Raw genomic sequence first — 15,257 nt, 5'->3', positions numbered from 1 at the left:
GGATTAATCTTTCTATGGCAGATTTAAGATGACGTTGTTTATGCTTAGTAAGTGTTGTTCTTGTTTTCATTTGGAGTTGCTCAAGATCTGTGCGAGTCCAATGTATAACTCCAAAAGAATAAGTAAGTACTGGGACGACATATGTGTTTATTGCTTTAACATCATTTTATTTCATCAGTGAATGAAATACAAGCATAAGAAACAACAACTGCGATAAAAATATATAAATAAAACTTCAAATTAATAGAATATGTAAAAGTTCACGTCACACCTTTCACCTTGTGACGGCACACCAGTGTGCCGCGGTACACCGGTTGCGGAACACTGGTCTAGGGTCCATTCGTATTCGTTTGTTCGATAAGCCAGTAAAAACCGTAGACTTCTCTAAATGTATTTTTAATTAATAGATTATCTAACGCACTTAATACGAGTAAATAAGCAAGTTCAATATAATTAACTCTGTTATATTAGATTTAATAGATTCTGTACGCCCTCTAAATGCCAATTCTCGCTTCGATAACATCTACTAATTAAAATATATCTATTAGCCGTAAGTATCTCGTTATAATTTTCAATATTTATTTTATATTGTGTACTAATGTTAAATTGTATTCTATTTTGATTTTCAAATTGCTTCAATTTTACGAAAGATTCGATGCGAGATTTAGAATTTTCGTGTCTTTTGCCAGCTTTACTCAAATTATTTAAATCATCAAAGCCAATCTCATTTTATACACTAATTTTATTTGAAAATAGTAGGCCAGGCCAACAAAACAATTTTTGCATTTTTATGCATCCACAAAGCCATTTTATATCTTCATAAATTTTATCGTGAAAATGTCCAACAAATTTTTTTGTCGACGTATTTATATTTAATTTAGGCATTGGTCTTTCTCTTCTAATAATGTCTTCTTTTTCATTATAAGGGCTCGAGCCAAAACTTTTTGAAATAAATTTTCAATATCACAATTACATTCTAAATTGCCAGCTATAAGGGCTAAAATTAAAAATAAAATTATAAAAACTTACTTGTTAAAATAAAATGTGTGATCGATATACAATTATATATACCTGGTACAAAATATTCGATTGTACGAATATAGTTTGTGAAGAAACGTACATAAAAATAGTATAAGATATTCTTTACTTTTTAAATATTAAAACAATACACTTAGTTAAAAGTGCTCCCTACCAGTGGCTTGTGGATGGAATCGGAGACGATCTTGGTAGGTGTGCGGCGCGTGCATGCGTGCCAAATCCCGAGGGTGCCGATACCGGTTAACGCCTTTTGTCGTGTCACTAGTATATCTCAAAGGACGCGACAGGGTTGTTGTAAATTTTAAACGTTTCTCATCATAGCTGTAAAAATCTAAATACGTTAAACTTAATAGATTGTCCGTCTTTTGTTTTCTAACTAATTCGTTTTAGAACCAGGTGTTGCCCACGGAAATTTCCAAAATTTACAACTTTTCTGTCACTCTCGTCGAACTGGAAAAATGTATCTTTATTACATCTAATACAGTATTTCGAAGAAATCGGTCCCCACTGTACTCGGCTATAGATTGGTTCGGTTAAGCTTTTGTTTAAGTAATATTCCGGCTCTTTCGTCAGGGTTTTGTTTATGTCCCCAATTCCCTAATCGATTAATTATTTAACTACTACTTAAGTAGAAATAAGTCGAAACCAGTTACTTTGTACTCGAATATTTGTAGTCTCGGGAAAAAGTGGAAAGACAAATTTTTATGACAAACGGATACATAAATCGTAAATTTAAGGAAAATAAATTCTAGAGCTTTTTCTGTACCTGGTGCATCTCTCTCATTCATTAAATTTAGTTGTAAATGATGCTACCAAAGTAACAGTTAATTTTTTAACATTATACAAGAATTGTACACGTTTTTTTCTACATCCCCTTAAAGATGGGATGTACGAAATCGTAATATCACCGGTTTAACATCGAAATCCGTGAGTAATATAAAATCGGAAAGCGGAATAAATATATCAAATATTTTAATGGATTTTTTTAACTCCTGTCAACTATACAGAACTATCGTAAAAACATACCAGTAAATTCTTATCGGTTGGGTTAAGTTATAAATCTACTCGTTATTCACGTAATCGAAATATCTAGTGGGCAGGCGGCTAACAGCCCAGAACCGGTCCTTGATAGAATTGGAATCTTTATATGTGTGCAGCTTTCACCCAAGGTCGTAGGCTTCCACCGGCTAAACCGGGTGAGGTTGGTGCTCTGTAAAGCGCATGCGCAAATCTGGCTTTTCGTAATCTGAAAATACAGGAGATTCCACTCCGCCACTAATATTCTAATATACAATAGCAATTTTTTTTCCACGTGTAGTATAGAAATTTGTAATAAGATACATAATGCGGTTATAATAAAATATTGTGCGATTATTTTCGTATAATTAAAATTAATATCTATTTATTTTTTAGAAAATACAAGGGAGGCGGCGCTTCCACCGCTTCTAATGACGGCACGCCACTGGTATTTTAATTTGTGTAGTGAAGTTTGATGAAAACTGTAATGATAAATTATCCTGAAAGAAAAACTGAATAAATAATTTTTTAAAGACAGTAGTTTGTAGTAGTTAGTCACTGAAAAAATGCGGTTACAGATAAAAAACGACTGTTAAACTCTCGAAGTTTGTAATTTTTTAAGAGAAAACTTTCTTTTAAAAAAATTGTCTTTAAAATATTTTTTTAAAAACTGCACCATAAATAAATACATATATTTCTTACTTATACATGAATAAGTAATTCTTATTAACCATATATTATTAAAAATGCATTTATAAATAAAATACAGAACTGGAAATGATCATTTGTGGTTTAGCCTAATGACAAGTAAATTCGTTTTTCGACTTTTGTAAGAGGTCTGTTTACGTAAAAAATCGAAAATGACAAATTTATTTAGAAATAAAATCCAAAAAATATATTACTATGTAGAATAAAAACAGAAGAAAACAATGGCGAAAACTTCATAAGTCTAACATGAAGAAATGTTTCGTGTATATATTTAATCAGGTGTGCGAAAGATGTTTTGCTCCATTCATTCCAGCGGTCAAAGCTGAGGCTAGTATGTTTTGATATATACAGATATACTTCAACTTTATGAAAGCATTGTGTTAATTAAACAATAGAGAAGAAGGTGGTATTATGGAACCCCAATTACATTTTGGTGAATTGTAAACAAGGTATCATAACTACACCCACATTTTTTGTGCGAAAAGTACCGGTAACTAGTAATTCAAATGTTCCTAATTGGATTTTTCGCTAGTGTAACTATAAGTATGGTTTTTGAAGGCTTTTGTACAAAAAGTCCGAAAGTAGGCTTAGAGAAAATCGGGTGGTAATATGGAACCTTACTGTATATTTTCAAAAAAATGCTTTAATGTAGCCAAAAACAAATAGGAAAGGACAAAAAATGTTAAATAATTACAAAATTATTTACTCCAATGTATTTTATCGCAAAAATGCTTTTATAATAGAAAAATATGACCTCCATCAACAATATATATTCCAGCAGCTCTTTTTCGATATTCTCAGGAAGAATTGGCTTTCTACCTAGTGTCTTTTTCACAAATTGCTCTGGAGGAATGTCTGCTTGCAAATAGAAAGTTCGGAGGAGTTGAGTTCCATATTACTGTAAAAGCACCAATGGGGTCCGTATTTCACGCATCGCCATCTCGAATTAACTTATGTCTGTCAAGACCAAAATTTAAAAAACGTGAACATCACACAGATTAATATGTACCCCTAAGTCTCTGGAACGGAATACATGCACCAGTGAACCTACAACTACACGATTTATATTTTAAAAATAATTAAATTCACTTAGCATTCAAAACTTGCGAATTTTGAAAAAAACAAATTTGCTGATTAAATACGGACAACCGTTTAACTGAAGTAAAACGGGTTTTCCCCTTGCTATGGATGTCTGCCTAGTTCAGTTCATCCACATTCCGCTACAGTTCGCCTTTATTATCAGTTCGAAATGGGGTGATTCCATAATACCCACAATGTTCCATAATACCACCTTCTCCTCTACAATTTAGTACTTTTAAAACGTTTTTTAAATTTTTTGTTTCATTTTCTGCAAAAGTTTACTTTGATTTTTAAATTAAAATGCTTAAGTTTTTTTCTGAAAATGCAATCAAACAAACATTTATTATTATTGATTATTTGAAAACGTTGACAACTTAGTGACAAACGTTGCAACTTTTCTATTGAAAATTTGGAAAAAGTGCTTGTAATACGAGTGCTCGTATATTGTGAAACTATGGGAAACATTCCCCTGTGGTATCAGAAGTGTAATATCTCGTGAGGGGTCGCCCTACACGTATGGGCAACTCCTCACGAGATATAGCCCCCAAAATCGGGTCGCGCGAGGGGGTTTACAGTCGACCTCTACTTAATAATTAATATTCGAAACGAAAGCCACGTAAACGAACGAGTGCGACCACATTTGCATCTTTAACCCCTTAAAGACATTGAGATTTTATAATCATTAATTTAATTAAACGTAAAAAATACTTAAAACTGAAAAAAAACGAAAGAAATGCGTTAATTTTGAAGAAAAAGCTTCAAATTTTATTTTCCTTTGTCTCGCCTTTCTGTGAAATTTAACACCGATGAGTCATTGTTTACACAGCTGGATGACCTTGAACACAGCTGAAGTTGGATTTCCCGGGACATTCTCATACGCGTCTCGGGAGGACAAGGGTTTAAAGTATGGTGAATATGAGCGACACGTATATTTTTAAATATTTTTAAAAAATTAAGATTTTAATTGCGATTTCCGACCCCCCTAATTAATTAAACTTATATATAATAAAATCTATTAATTAAAAAAATTAAAAACTATCGGAGGTCGTTTTTGACATCAGAAAGCAGCTTTAAATAACTTTACCGAAGGAAAATCGGTGCACTACTTTAGAACGATTAATTAATTTTGATAAAAAAACTCCCATTAAAAAAACATTAAAAGGCAATTAAGCCTTAATCGAGCCTTATCAAAGGCTCATTAAAATCGCAATAAAATTTTTTCGCGCGGGCAAAAAATTCTGAAAAAATTTGGGGACCTAAAAAACATTCCAAAAATTCAAAAAAAAATTGGGGGCCCAAACGCCCGCGTTTTTCGTAACGCTATGTAACTTGCCCGAGTTATCTCGGGTTATGGGCGTAAGGGACTCAATCCGATTAAAGGAAAAAGTAATATGTAATTGATACTTAAATTAAAATAAACGGCGCTCCTGTAATCGAAATAAGTTTACAAAAATGAACAATTTTTAGTTTCCATTATAAAGATTACTTAAAGCAAAAATATTTCCAGGATATTTTACATTGTTAATAAACACGTTAAGAAAAGATTCCAAAAGTGAAGAAAAAATTAGATATTTATTATTAATAATGACAACACATTAAATGAATTGTTAATAACTCAGCACTCAGACTACTACTTACTTCCCAAATACATAGAATCTACATTAATAAATACCTAAGTCAACAATAATTAATGTTATCAAAAGCATTTATTTTTTGTCTGTCTTTACAATTATTTTGTTATTTTGTAGGTGTTTGTTGTTATACATTTTTTTACTTATATTGATTTGGCTAACTCTTAAAATTTGTCTCCTTGAAAAGGGCTTTTTAAACTAGCCTTTTAATTTAGGGACTTTTAAACTAGAAAATAAAGATGAAAAATACAATTATTTTTAAAACACATTTTCCTAAAACCCGCTGTCTAGTGATCACAAGCACAGATGAATTTTACATTGGTTCCACATATGTCCAGTGTGAAAGGAAAAAACAAAAGACCATTCCTTCGTGGCCCCTCATTCTCGAAATTCTTGAGGATCAATTGCAGATGTGGAGTTAATGAGTAGCAGAAATCATTTAATTATTGGGTATTCTCCTGTTCTGTCAAAGTTTCTGAAATTATAAGCAAAAAAATGAAGTGAACTATATTTTCTAGAAATTATCACATCGGGAGACACCATAATCACCAATCAACTACTTTATTTTACTATAAGTAATAGACAGGCATCGTGGAATCAGACAGGCTCACAAAAAGCTTGACATATCAGGGACAGACCATCCGTAAATAATTCCTGCAGTTGCTCATTCAAATTCAAACCTGGGTCCCCAGAGCAGTAGGTTGATAGCAATGCCTCAGTTAGCCAGTTAACTCTGTAAAATAGTTTAGCAAACAAGAGGATTTTTTAATTAAAAAATTACTAATATTTAATTACATAAAATATAAAAAATTTAATAAATTAGTTAATAAATTTTCTTACCGATAAAATATATTTTCTTTGGTTTAGGATTTTCATAATCCAATGGTCCAGTCATTACTCTTTTTAAAGTTTTCATTAAAACAAAAATGACTTTTATATACTCGCATCAGAATAATTTATAATTCTTGTTATTTTTTTTTCAACTTCTGCTTTTTACATCTTTACATAATCTTGTTCCTAATAAAACAGAGTGATTTAAAAAGATTATTGACAAACTTAACAAAAAGAACTTACAATTAGAAACCAATGTTTTCCAAAGTACAGTAGAGTATCGATTATCCAAAACAATTTGGGACTGGGGTTGTTTGGATAACTGATTTTTTGGATAACCGATTATGTGCGAAAAAATATATTAACCTATCCCATGTTGAAATTCGTTCAAATCCTGGCACATCCTTAAGTACCCTCTCATGGTTGTGCCAGTGCTGCCAGCTAAAACATGCACACCAACACCAACAAAAATGATATTGGAGTAGCCCAAGATATAGCCAAATATTGCAGCACCACAGCATTAGCAGAAACTTTAATTTGCCAACTGGAACACTTTTGGTTAACCGATGTTTTGGTTGATCGATATTCAGATAATCAATGCTCTACTGTAATTGTAAATCAATAAAAGCCTTTGAATGTAAGAAACAACATAGGCAACAAAACAATGAAATATTCTCAATTTGCACAAAATTTAATAAGTAAAGAAAGATTACATGAACTTACAAAAGGTGTTTGAATTGGCAATCACAACATGCAATTCAGCCATTGCATACTCAAACAAAACCCTGGTTCATTCTCTCAAATATGCCAGTCATCCCCCCAGACAATGTTGAATGCTGCAATTATTCTGGCTAAAAGTATTTCTGGGTTATTCACTGGTATCTCATTGTTATTGTATGAATAGAAAGCCAGCAAACCAAACACACTTACTGGTATCTCATAAATGAGCATTTAATATATCCCAAAGAAAATAATTAAGATGCATCAAGTCAAGGAAGTAGACTGGTCATGCAACCAGACTGCTTGTTTCAATCCTATACCTGGGATATGTGCAATTCAAAAATTCCAGCACATAGAGAGTAAAATATACTTGTATTCTATCATATTGCATTCACATTTGTTGCTATACAATACGTGGCATGTCATTTAATAATTCAGAAATGGTCTTTTCGAAAAACATTCTTTAAATCTTTCCATTCAAATGTGGTTGCAGGAGATAAGTCCTGATGAGGTGATCACTAATAATACCTGCTTATAAGTTCACTGCAATAAGTTCTCTTGATGATGGTGGTGGTGAACAAATGTAGTATTGGAATTATGTTCCACCTAAACATGGCTATTTTAACAATTGAAGAAACCAGCTCTGTTGAATGATCTTATCTGTGAACATCATTATGCTCAAAAATAAAGACTATGGATGCAAAATCTATTGACAAAATTGCACCTGTCATGGGAAGTCTTCCACAGATAATCCATGAACTTATGTGGAAAGTAGAAATGCAGCTGGTTATCATGTAAGACTCACCTTACTCTGCTTTGTAAAATTTCCATTTGATTAATTATAGCATGTTTGCTGACAGATAGCTATTCTTTTGCATATAAAAGTATATCCTCTTCAACAGCAACTGTTCAAATGACCTACTTGCAATTCTGTGAGATGCACTATATGCAGGAAACCATTTTCCCTGACTCACCAGAAAATATTTTGGAACATATCAATATTAATTAATTCAACTTTAACAAAAATTTGCTAATTATAAACTAAATATTGTAAATTTTGTAGACATTTAAATTTTTCATTGTTAACAAGTTTGTTTTGTCGAATTTTGAAACTTTATCTATCTAAAGTTAGATATAAGGTTGAGATTTGAAACCTTAAAGTACTATTGCTGAAATATGAAGTAATAATAAAATCAAATTATTAGACCAATCCAACGGTTCTTCACATTTACTCAGCTTATAAGAATTACATACAAACATTTTATTTTTGAAGTTTAGGGAAAGCTTAGTAGTTCTGTGAAAAATGCGAATGTTGCATTAGAAGAATATTATATCTACATTTTTGTGTGCTTATCATTATTGTGTCAGTGCAAATTATAATTTTTTATATCATCAATAGACTTAAAATATATTTTGTGGAAATACAAAAATAATATTAAGATAATTACCATTTGTGGAAACATAAGTTAATTTGAAGGGACTTGAAAATGTTCTTGCCCCCCATACTTCTCTAAAATTTTTTCTTTCATCCTACGTTTCAATTCTTCCCTTTTCTCTTTGAACTGATTGAACAATAGTTCCACTTTTGTAGGTTCGGACACGATGTCCATGCCTTTTTCGTATGCTTGCCAAGCAAACACTAGAAAAATTACAAATGTTTATAAATTAAACTTCACAGCTTTTCTTGTAATTAATAAAAAGCTTTAAAAACTTGTCAGAAATTCTTGTGTCAATACATGTTTTAAAATTAAGTATTAATCTTAAATAATTTAAATATTTAAATGATCCTTGCAATAGCATTAATAATTAATTATATAGTACTCTACATATGTATATATCTACAAGATTTTTTAATTTGACTGTACAGAATATAAATTAATTAAATCTAAAGATAATTGCTTTTTATTAAATTTTACCATTATTATTTTAAATTTATTTAATGTTTGTCATGTTATCTAGTTCAGAAATTGCTAAATATGACAGAAAATACTGGTAGTGACCTGAAGAAAAAGAAAAAAAATGGCTTATTTGCTGTCTTAATCATCTTATTTTATTGTTCTCTATTCTTGATAAATGATTATAAAATCATTTTTCAAGGATTGAAAATTCTGTTTTGTGATAATTAAATAAAATTAATGTTTTTAACGAATGATTTTTTGGATTTCATTACAGATTTATACAACAAACAAACTGTTAGAAAAAGTTATACCAAGTGATGGGGATCACATGGTATAACTTGGTAACAAGATCAACTTGTTTTTCCATGTGATATTTAAACAATTTATAATGTTATATATTTTAAATTTTAAACTTCATGGCTTAGAAATTTTTGTAACTTTTATATGTAACATGAAACAGTTGATTTTTAACATTTAACATGCCTCACTTTATCACTGATTTAGCTACAGTTGCCTTCCTTTCTTCTGCAACCTTGGACAAACTAAAAAGTTAGATTTGGTTATTTACTAACACATTAGTCTTTCCTATATGTGTGTTCAAGGTAAAAATAACTTAAAAAATTATGGTAAGTAACATCCCCACACACACCCTAATAAAATAAATATAGATAATAACTATACATAACGTTATGAACCCTATTACAGCAACTAATTTAATGTTATGAGCCTATGAGACTAATTAATACAAACTAACAACATATTCTGGACCTCAGTACTCTCTGAGAAGGAAAATGTATCCAACTTAATGAAAACAAAGAATAAAATCTATGCACTTTAACATGTCCAGCATATGCTGTATAACATACCCAAGGTGTGCTAAAATAGAAAAACTAACCCTTTAAATAAAAGTAATTTTTGTACAGAAAGTTTGCATTAAGATGTTTTTCATTTCAAAAGACCATGAAAGGCTTACATTTCACTCATAATGCACTCCAACCAGTATGATAATTTGGGGTCAACTGTAAAAAAAATTATGGATTCAATCCATAATTTTATGCTAATCACACACCTTAGATCATTAATTAATTTCATTGAAGTTGTAAAATCTTCAAATGTTCTGAAGATTAAAGTAGGTTTACTCTAAACACAAATGATGGTCTGTCTGAAATGATAATATGTCTGGTTTCTACATTTTGATACAAAAACTGAAGGTGTATTGATGGCCTCAGTTTGGATTGTTTTCCAGCTTTCTTCCCCACTCCACAGTTTCCCTGGAGAGCTGCAGAGTACTTTAAGAGGTTTAGCCCAGAAAAGCTCCATTATGAATCTGACAGATAAAAACAAATACGAGTATTCGCTGCATTGGATAGAACTGAGCAGCATTTGGCCAAAGATGCCCTTTTACTATTACTCTGTTACAGTTACAAAATCAATGTGTCAAATGGAACATTAGTCCTCTGTAAGCATTCCATTTTATGCATCATTCAATTCTGTGTCTTACCTGAAGATGGTCATTCAAAATAATCAAAAAGGTTGGTAATTAAAAGGTTTTGCTGTGCACAGAGATTGTTTGTACTGTCTAAATATCTACTGTTGCAGTTTCTAGTTGTTACCATAAAGTTTGTTTATTTGTTACAAATAATAATATAAGTAAACAGTGTTTTTTGCTCATTATTTCTGAATACAGATCTCAGAATATTTTTTTTCAGTAAATACTGTATTCATATATCCAGATAAAAGAAACAATTTTTCTTGGGTGTAAAAAAGTGGGTGTGTGTTTTGCAGAAAGATGTATAGGAATATAATTTGTGAATATAGTTATTCTGTACCTAAAGCAAAAGAAAAACAAAGTAGGTCCTTATCAATGTCATATTTTATTTTCCTATGAATTACAATATTTCAATAAGTCATGTATTATTAAATAAATTGTAATGTAACTCATTGATTAAATAAACAAAAATTATGAAATTAATTCTGTCTTTGTTTTTCAATTCAGATTGTATTTTATACAACTAGAAATGACTATGACTTACTTTTGCATAAAATTAAACTTTAATTCACCTAAACTAAAAGAGAAAAAGAGAGAAAATTTACCCTGTGTCCGAGAATGTTTTTCTGTATCTCCGGTAACTCTAACAAAATTATCTCCAGCATACTGTAACCTAATAATAAAACAATTAAACATTATTTTTAAATACTATCATCATGTTTTCCTTAAAATATTGCATTTTTAGACTAAATTTAAAAAAACTATAATTTGTTTAAAAATTAATATTTATATATTAAAAATATCTTGTAGAATGTAATCTTTCAACACTAAGAAAAACGTTTTATCAGATTAACCAAGAGTGATAGTATAATTCTAAATGATTGGCTATCTTAAATACTTAAAATAAATGCTCAATTTTTAAATTAAGCCCATTATTACAACATAAGCTTTCATTACTACTCTTTTTATCAGCAGCCAATATTATATTTGTATGAATGAAAAAAGCCTATCATTATTATGCATATTTCAAGTTGTGCTGATACTTTCACAATATTGTTAAAATAACCACAAATTTTTCAATTTTAAAATTTGAACAAATTCTGCATGATGATAGAAATCAATACACCATATTTCATTAGTGTCTAAAATAAGTCACGACTGATCTGTTTGAGATGTCTATGAAGACTGTTTTAGAATATTTACAAGCAGATTTTAAAACAGAATTTTGTCTTTTGTAGTAATTTTTAAGCTCGTTCATTTACTGTCATCAAGACACTTACCTCAGAGGATTAACATTAATATATTTATTACTCAAATTTACCCCGATTATCAAATATTACACAATATTTGATTTTTCTCTTTTATAACTAATGGAAGAAAAAAGTGAATGATCTGTAAACATTCTATCTTGATTGCAACTGATGACAACTTTTAATTTATTTTATAGTAAAGGACCAAATATCCGACTTCCAGAAATCCGAAATTACTAAAAAATTGGCTATTTTTGAAATTGGCCAGTTTTGATTTTGGCAGACTGTAGTATAATGTAACTCACAACACATAGCCTCTTTGTTTTGGTTTCCCTGGCATACACATCACATGATGTCATAAGAATTTTAAGTGAATTAATACAATGTTAACTAAAATTATGTTGTGTTCAAAGCTTTTTGTTGTATTTCTTAAATCTCACAACTTCACAAATGCAGGACCTATCATACAAGATGTGTTTAAAAGAATATGGCAAAATTAATCACTTTGAATTGTTGCTTTTGTATGCAGTTTGGTCTAAACCCCTCTTGACAATTCTTTGAAAAAACAGGTCTTGAGTTTAACTTCTTTAAAAAACTTTTTCCCATGACTTTACTCAGAACCAGTTTTCTAAAGAATTGAGAGAGATGAAGAGGGCTTTAGACCTGAAATAACAATTCAAAGTGATTAATTTTGTTTCCCTAAATAAAATATCATTTTATTTAAAAAAACGTTCATTTTATTTATGCCAAATCAAACCATAATAAAACATTTTCTACTTGATAATAATGCCTGATGAGTGAGATCATAATTTTCTTTATGCATTGATATAAATAAATCAAACCACAAACACTTCATTGTATAAATGCTGATTTTGATATATATCTGTCTTTAACCATGTTATACCACCTCATTATGTTACACAGAAATTTTTCTTTCACTTGAATTCTGAATCTGACAGGAACAGAATTGGAATAAGCTGAATAACAGTACAGTAGAGCCTCGATTATCCGACTCAATTGGGGACTGGGGTTGGTCAGATAATTGAAAAGTCGGATAACCAAAAAGTATGAAAAAATCCATTAGTGTAGTATATTATTATATCCCATGTAATTAGTATATTAGTATATCGCTATTAACCTACTTCGCGTTGAATTTTCATCGATGTTAAACCTAACAAAAATTTTTTAAAATAATAATCATCGCTATTGTATCGTTAAAAATTAGAAAATTAAGCCTCATTTAAATATTTTCTCCCTTTCATAGTCGAATGAGTGTTGCCAGCTAAAACACGTAAAAATAATATTAAAGTAGCCAAGACATAGCCAAATATTCTAGTGCCACATCACTAGCGGACATTTGAAATTTGCCGACTAGGACGGTCGGTTAACCGAGGTGTCGGTTAATCGGGGGTCGGATAATCAAGGCTCTACTGTACTTTATGGCCCCACAAAGATCTGAATCCAAGAGAAAGTATGACTCATCATCCATAGTAAGTTTTAATCCACTACTGGATGGACACAATCAATAGTTTGTAAATTTTACAATAATTATGTTTTGCCCAAATTGCTTGATTGTCTTTGTATTTTGAAGCTGATTTTTTGTTATAATCAGTCAATCAGAAGTCTTTCTGCTTTATTTCTTACACCATTGATTTTGTAAGTTTTAGTTTGTAAGCAGCCTGCAGATAGAAATGTCTGGCTTCTTTGCAAACTTCATCTAAACCTTCCTTTCATTCTTTTCATTTATCTCTTCAGACCACCTTTCCAAAATTTTGGTCTATATCAATGTTTTTGGTTTTTAAAATATTTGACAATGGCATTTTGCTTCTGTTGACATGAAAATTATAAAATCATATAATTTCATTTCTATCACAGTTTGAAACAGGACCTAGAATTTTGAACATGTTACTTGAACTTAATACCTACTAAGATTTTCTTGAACGAAATAAAATGTAGTTCCTGCAGTTAATTCAAAAATTTGCATATTGACATGGGTTGTGTCAAATTTAGCCAATAAAATTGTTTCAATTTTATTCCATGCATTCTTTAGTATTAGATAAAATAAATTTATTTTATATATTTTTATAAATGTATAAAATTAAAATAATAATAAGAATAATAATAAAAATGTTTTTTTTGAACAAATGCATTATCAATAAAAATTTTTAAAATTGGCATTTTTTAACATGTATCAAATGAACAGATCCATTTTGAAATCCTGAAATTTCAAANACCCACATTCTGTGGAGATATTTATCATGGTAGTAACCAGATCTAAGTATGATACCGGCTTGGATGTCGCCTGGGTTAACAAAGTCAGCATTCGTGGGTTAGGCAGAGGCTCACGTTCGAAAAATAGGCTCCAGTCTCCCTTGGTTACCTGTGGTGAAAGCAGCGCCAGCCCAAGCATGGCTACTGCAATGCCCTCAACAGATGTGAGGAATCAATCTAGCCTTGGTGTTTCTGTGGCAATGCATCCACAGACCGCAAAGGCTGGAAAACCACGCCAACGGATGAAATGGACATCAGAAATGAACGAGTTTATCATCCGTACTTACTACACCATCAGAAGACTCGAAACAAACATGACAGCATACAGACAACAACTACACCATAGATTCACACAACAATATCCTCACCTCACTGTCACCGAACAAAGGGTTGTTGATCAAAAAATAACAATTATACACAACAACCTTATCCCACAAACAACACTTAAACTTATCAAACAACAGGTTCCTGATCAAATACAACAACAGACAGAAACATGTAACATTAATGAAGATCACATAACCCAGGGGTGCACAACCTGTGGCCCACGGGCCACATACGGCCCCCTATCAATGTTTATGTGGCCCGCGCAGGTCAAATCCCTTCTTTCGAAGTTTCTAAGTGTAGAACTTTTTCCCTTTCACAAAGTCATTAGCACCCAACTGTTTTATGACTTTCCCTGAGGTGAGAAATGGGGGATTGTTCTATAAATAAGTCTATTTCTATCTAACACTTTCTGGTTTAGATATCGAATATTTTAAAATGATATTAGAACGTCATTTCCGATGTTATCGGGAAGTTTCTATTTTGGTGGAAAATCTTCAATTTTATGCTTCGGAAAACTTGCCTATTCGTCTAAATAGCGTCAAATAACAAAAATAAGTGAAAATAGCGCTGAAAAACCATGAAAATAACGATTTTTAAGCATTTGTTTACATTCTAGATTCTGATTGGTATAGTCGAATTTGAATCAATATTTTCTGAAAAGACGCTTATTCGTCAACCTAATGTCATTCAAACTAGAAAAAACTAACCAGAGTTAAAAAAGGAATGTACAAAAAGCTATAACAACCAATAATTTACAACAATATCTCTTCATAGACAAAGAATAGAAAAAAATTTTTCACATCAAATTTATTATTAATAAGTTGGACCAAGAAAATTAATACTGTAGTTTGAATAGAGTCATTACGACTAAAAGGAAGCCATTTGCATTAAAATATTTTGGATTTAATAATTATTACAAACTGCGTCAAGCCATAAACTTGTCAACAAAGAGGGTTGTAAAATGATTCCGTGTAGCTAGAAAGCTGCGGTTTTTTTT

General features: G+C 30.8%; 1 protein-coding gene across 1 annotated transcript in view; it reads right to left on the bottom strand.

The window, feature by feature from the left end:
* Nucleotides 1–5,532: 5,532 nt before the first annotated feature.
* The window catches only part of LOC111617384 (pre-mRNA-splicing factor SLU7-like), a 37,300-nt gene continuing 27,575 nt past the window's right edge, over nucleotides 5,533–15,257 (bottom strand). The window contains 4 exon segments of the mRNA XM_023358682.1: nucleotides 5,533–6,207; nucleotides 6,315–6,491; nucleotides 8,474–8,664; nucleotides 11,018–11,085. Of these exon segments, the coding sequence (XP_023214450.1) occupies nucleotides 8,492–8,664; nucleotides 11,018–11,085 (241 nt within the window). The 3' untranslated portion in view covers nucleotides 5,533–6,207; nucleotides 6,315–6,491; nucleotides 8,474–8,491.

Source organism: Centruroides sculpturatus, unplaced genomic scaffold, assembly GCF_000671375.1.
Source record: "Centruroides sculpturatus isolate CEXI.00-Female unplaced genomic scaffold, Cexi_2.0 scaffold2272, whole genome shotgun sequence".
Taxonomy (NCBI): domain Eukaryota; kingdom Metazoa; phylum Arthropoda; class Arachnida; order Scorpiones; family Buthidae; genus Centruroides; species Centruroides sculpturatus.
This window is presented reverse-complemented; position numbering and strand designations above follow the sequence as displayed.